This window comes from Oncorhynchus tshawytscha, unplaced genomic scaffold (genome assembly GCF_018296145.1).
Source record: "Oncorhynchus tshawytscha isolate Ot180627B unplaced genomic scaffold, Otsh_v2.0 Un_contig_1369_pilon_pilon, whole genome shotgun sequence".
NCBI lineage: Eukaryota > Metazoa > Chordata > Actinopteri > Salmoniformes > Salmonidae > Oncorhynchus > Oncorhynchus tshawytscha.
The window spans coordinates 57,455-63,454 of record NW_024608463.1 but is presented as its reverse complement, the minus strand read 5'-3'; the positions used below and the strand labels follow the sequence as shown (position 1 = coordinate 63,454).

At 44.7% G+C, this 6,000-nt stretch overlaps 1 protein-coding gene across 1 annotated transcript; it reads right to left on the bottom strand.

The window, feature by feature from the left end:
* Positions 1–90: 90 nt before the first annotated feature.
* LOC121843552 (dedicator of cytokinesis protein 7-like) lies at positions 91–4,620 on the bottom strand. The gene is made up of 5 exons (XM_042313257.1): positions 4,434–4,620; positions 1,614–1,698; positions 1,041–1,216; positions 613–681; positions 91–460 (listed from the first exon to the last, which is right to left on the bottom strand). Exons 1-5 carry the CDS (start codon positions 4,481–4,483, stop codon positions 106–108), a joined length of 735 nt encoding a protein of 244 aa, XP_042169191.1. The 5' UTR covers positions 4,484–4,620; the 3' UTR covers positions 91–105.
* Positions 4,621–6,000: the final 1,380 nt, after the last annotated feature.

The window sequence follows — 6,000 nt, the reverse complement described above, 5'->3', positions numbered from 1 at the left end:
TATAGCTATATCATTCTATACAAAGTCAGCAAGCACTTCAGCAACACATGCTGAGAAACAACTGAGCCAAACAGAAGTGAATGTGTATGGATGACATTAATATTATTATTTGGGACAGACCTCGTCGGGAGGAGGGAAGAGCCCCAGCAGGTCAGAGTGGCGCCCCTGCAGGCGGGCCTCAGCGTTGCGGCGGTCCATGTCCTCTGCAGCTGTGCGCTCTAGGACCGAGGGCAGCAGGGCGTCCGGCGACGAGTTCTTCAGGTCAAAAATACTGGAGGCCCAGCTACCCCGGGGCGTGTCATCCAGAGAGACTGACCGTCGCTTAGCATCGTCCTGGTCATCCTGGCGGTCAGTGGCCGCAGCCTCGTCCAGTTCAAAGGTCTGCTTAACCAGCCCTCGCTGCCTCTCCCTCTGGCGCTCAGAGTTGTGGGGGGTGTGGGTTGTACTGTAACGCTGATACCTAGACATGACAAAATACATTTTCCTCATCTTTAAATCACAGAGGTAATGTACATCATGGGCACCATTGCAACCAAATCAATGGTAAATCAATGTGGATAAATGAATGGAAAAGAGGGTGGCATATGGGACACATGATAGAGGGACACTCACTTCCTCTGAATGATCAACCAGTCATCTGTGTAGACAGCCAAGGCATCTCTCACTCTTGGGTCAAATGTGCTGTGGAAAAAACCACATGAATTATATAGTATGACATAAATATTACAATGGCATAAGAAAGGTACAGGGTGTTCTGCCAGTCCAGTAGCATGATAATGCTGTGTAAAGTGTGTCAAGAAGTCCTAGTTATGTGTGTGAGCATGTGTGTCAGTCTTACCCTCTAGATTCTTTTCTAGGCGGGGCACAAAGGATTTCAACACAACATCCAGGCCCCTGTCTTCAAAATGACCATTTGAAACCCATTGAAGCCAAACTCTTTTAGGCAGGTGGAAACAGAGCTAAGCAAGGGGACATAATGCTAGGGGAAACACTGCTGTGTGTACTGTACATAATACATAGTATGTGTTAATGTGACTCACTCCTCCTCGGGCAGAGGGGGCTCCAGTGTAGTACACTCTCTGTCCTGCAGGAGGAGCTCCAGGTCGTCTGGGGGGAACTCCATCAGCTGTCTGAGGGGGCAAGGCTCCGCCCCAGGGGCGTGGCTACTCACATACTCCTCATAGTCCACAGGCTCCACCACCTCTGTCAGTGGCACCTGACAACCAATCAATCAATAACACACAACAATCAATACCCGAGGTGCGTTCAGTAGAGCACCGTTTCTGTTCAATGTAACAGTTATGTCCTGAACGCAGCCCCGGAGAAGCATTCTATTCATACACCTGGACATTCCACCAGGACCACAAGCCACACCGAGATGGTGAGCAAAGAAGAGAGGTGGATCATATGAGTGATTAAGCCTACGTCGCCTAGTTTTGACACGCTCGTATACATATACATAGACACTGGCTCCACTTCAGTAAGAGCACTGCGGAGCTGACCAAAAACAAGGTGATATAAACCTTGTTTCCAAACACAACTCATCCGTAAAAGTCATTCACAGCTAAAGACAAGGTGATATACCTAAAAACAGAAAACACACTGCTACTTACAGGTTGGTGTGCTCCTCGTTTTTTGGACAGCTGAGGGGAGCCATACTCTCTGGATACCTGCTTCCTGACCTCTGCAGCCACCGTCCTGACAGAGACAGACAGGAAACGGTAGAGTTCAGTTACGCTCAAACAGGAGAAAAACTGTTTTTCATTCACAGCTGTATCTTCAGGAAGCCAAACAGAAACAAGTCTAGACATAATAAATACCAGAATAGCTGGTAATCATTCTGTCAGTGGATAAAGACAGTTAACTTGAGAACTGATTTGATGTCCAAACTTGCAAGCGCCTCAGATTCGTATGCAAATATGCTCCATAATCTAGATACTCAGCTAAAATCTCTCCAGCGAGGTGACAAAAACCTAATTGCCTCACCATTATCATGCACATGCAAATAAGCCAATTAACATAAGCTAAACAAAACCCTTGCTGCAGATAACCCAGAGTTAAACCTATTACATTTTGCTTATTGCTGCTTTAAACCATTATGAATATGTAGGCTACTCCCAGACGTAATGCTAGATGGATGTGTTTTATACATAATTATGTGCCTGCCTTAGATTTCATAATAGCTTTCCAGTTTTGACTTCTTATCAGATGTGAGCAGCCATGTATGCTATCCATTCTCTCCTCACTACCCAGTCCCCAGCAGCTGGTACTAGAAGCAGTGCTGAATGCCAGCAGCTGTTGTGAATGGGAGTCAAGCCGGATCTGTGGGAGAAGAGAGGAGCGGTGGCTGGGCCTAGTACAGAAACCAGGCAGAGAGCCATAACTCTCTCACTGCCCCTGGCCTGGGCCTTTATGGACTAATAGCAAATGGGAGGCTTAGAGAGGGGGACAAAGTCAAACTAGGCCCCCAATCCTCTCAGAGACACAGCATGCAGCTGCTCTTCCACAAACCTTATAACGGACTGGCCATCTCATACTCTCAGACTATCCCACACAGACATGCACAGATACACGCACACATAACGCTTCCAAAATTCCCTGGTCACGGTCGCTGTGGTCAAACTATGTCTTCATTCCACATGTTAAATGCCACTGCTCTCTGCATCAAAAGGAGACCCTCAAATTTAATTTATCCCCAAGACATACTACCCCCCTCCCTAACTCTGATACCCCAAATCACACAACCCTTTTAAGCTGGAACTCTACAACAATCTTTTGACAGAGGCGTCAGTCACAACAATGTTTGTGATAGTGTTGTTCTACCATTAAAATGTGCTACCTTTTCCAATCCCCACTTTAAACAGGATAAAGGAAAAGCTATCGCCTCCAAGGGTAATAGACGGAACACCCTGTCACACCCTTTCCTGCATCCTGAACCGATACAATGGACTGGCTCCCACTGAGGAGAGGGAGAGAGAAAGGACTGGATGATAACAGAGTTGGGGAGAGAGGAGAAACTGTAGCAATGATTAGGCCTAAGCTGTTGAATTCAGCACTCTACTCAGTTATTACTAAGTTAGGCTATAGCCTAGTAGTAGGTTAGCTGCTACAATTTGAACTAGTAGGCTGCCAGTCAACATTCAGAGGAACAGCACCATTCACCGTTAGCTAGGCTAACTCAATATGATAATCATGTGAGAGTGAGAAACATGGGTACATACCATGGTGAGTATAATAAGTCTGGTTGGGCCAGTTGGAAAGTCATAATAGGAGATACAAGGTATGGGCCTGTTGTGGTGTTGTTAACTGTTTCGCACTGGACTGCTGACATTCCAAGATGTCATTGAGATTTCCTCCCTGTTGGTTTTGATGTGACATGTTCACCTGCATGTCTCTAATAAAATATCCAGTCTGCTCTCAGGAGCCTCCAAGGGCCACGCACCCATAACATGAAGGAGGTTCTCAGACGATTCTATGAAGGCTGCAAGGTGAACAGCTAGGCTAGTGCTTTTTTTCTGAAAGTGTGTGTTTGTGTGTGACGGGGCGGAATGACACCTGCTATTAGCATGTACTACCATGTATTGCCTATACCCACCCACCATGCAATCAATGGCTTAGCATGCCGTTCCCTGATCAAGGCTTTGATGAACACAAGTATGAACTCAACAATGGTGGAACAGGAAAATGCATCATGTCATGCAAGGTGATATTTCGGCTATAGGTCTCATCTAACTCTGTGTATAATAATAAAGATACTGTCCTCGGCTACTTGACTTTTCCACAGGAAAAGGGGAACTCCGTCTTGCCTACTTCTGATTTCATAGTGTAGCAGAACTCCATAAGAACTAGACGTTCCAGTTCCATCTACAGACCTACCCCCAGGAAGAGTTCTACACAGTATGACTTGAGCTAGGAGTGACAGCACAGAGGATCAAGCTGAGTTCATTTGCAGCGCACCAATATTAGTGTAACCCAACCCACGCCTTGTTATCCCACAGTTCGACGGGAAAGCGAATTCAACGGCTGGTATGACTAGATAACTACTAATTATAGTTTTATATCCATTTTACTTTTGTCTCCTCAAGATAATGTAAAATAAAGTAATTTAGGTAACTAGTAGCCAACATGTTTGATGGTTCGAGTGTCAGTCTACCAGCAAAAGGAGAGCTGTTAACTGTGTGTGCAACAAAGAAATAATCGCAAGGTAAGAAAAATCGTTTTAGTTTTCTAAACAATGGCAGGGTGAATGATAAATTCACATTTAATTCGAAGTCCATATGCTGAACAATAGACTGGCCTCCGTCTGTCTCAGTTCCTATTCAGTCTGCGCGGTTTACGATCAGTGATGCCCTTAAATCCTGCACTACTCCGTCTGTCCGTCATGTCACACGAACTAGCTGTCCTACAGAGTACATACAAATTATGAGTCTCACCGATTAATTTTGTGAGCAAATGCCCTCCTCTCGTTGGTTGAAGATGCCATTTCGCGTCCCCATTTAGTGTAGTCTTCGAACTATTCTCTCTCTCTCACACACTCCTGCACTTCGATACGTTTGTTGTCCTGCTGGAGTTCGCTTCCTTGTATCACCACGCCAAGGTGCGGATCCCAGTGTTCCTCCTAGTGGTTGGGAGCAGAAATACAAGGTTGTATGGGATCGTCCGCAGTGCATTCAAAATTCTCACCTGACCGGTTTCAGTAACGCTGTCACACGCCCGCGAATGGCCCATATCCTCAACAGTTGAGGTTTCATTACAGTGTGAAAATTGAGGAAGTTTGCTGAACAGCGAGACCTACTTTAGTTCAACACGTATACCAAGTAAAAAACACAACGTCAAAAGCCCGTAGGTGTCAAATCAACTCTAATTTTATTGGTCACATACACCTGGTTAGCAGATGTTAATGCGAGTGTTTCCAGTTCTGACCGTGCAATAATATCTAACAAGTAATATAACCTAACAATTCTACAACAACTACCTTATACACACAAATGTAAAGGAATGAATACGAATATGTACATAAAAATACATAATAAGTAATGGCCGAACGGCATAGGCAAGATGCAGTAGATGGTATAGAGTACAGTATATACATATGAGATGAGTAACGTGTCAAAAAGCAATTGTTTAAAGTGGCTAAACATTACATCAAGATGGCAAGATGCAGTAATGGTATAGCGTAAGTATTTACATAAATCATTATATAAAGTGGCATTGTTTAAAGTGGCTAGTGATACATTTAATTACATCAAGATGGCAAGATGCAGGATGGTATAGCCTATATACATATGAGATGATAATGTGGATCATTATATAAAGTGGCTAGTGATAAGTTGATTGCATCAATTTTCCCATTATTAAAGTGGCTGGAGTTGAGTCAGTGTGTTGGCAGCAGCCACTCAATGTTAGTGGTGGCTGTTTAACCGTCCGATTGCCTTGAGATAGAAGCTGTTTTTCAGTCTCTCGGTCCCCGCTTTGATGCACCTGTACTGACCTTGCCTTCTGGATGATAGTGGGGTGAACAGGCAGTGGCTCGGGTGGTTGTTGTCCTTGATGATCTTTATGGCCTTCCTGTGACATCGGGTGGTGTAGGTGTCCTGGAGGGCAGGTAGTTTGCACCTGGTGTGTCATCTGTTGACAGTTTGGTAGTCCTAGCTACAAAAGCAAAACACTACAATTAATGCATAAATCACACTGCATATATTACAGGCCTATAATACGGATATGGATCTGCAGTAGGCCATTTTTTTGTTACTATGCAACCATTGGTGAATTAGGAAATCTGCAGTGATGCAAGTAGCCAGGTGCAACACAGCAGGCAGGTGGCACCTGAACAAGGTCAATATTTTTAGGTCAAGGAGGTTGAAGAGGATGGTAGGCTATCAAGAAAAAGGTTGGGTTGTGAAGTACTAGGCTAGCCAGCTAGGGATTAAATAGGTTTATAGCCTACTGTTCAACTGCTAGGCTTTTTTGAGCCAATAGACCTAGGCCTGTGTCAACCAG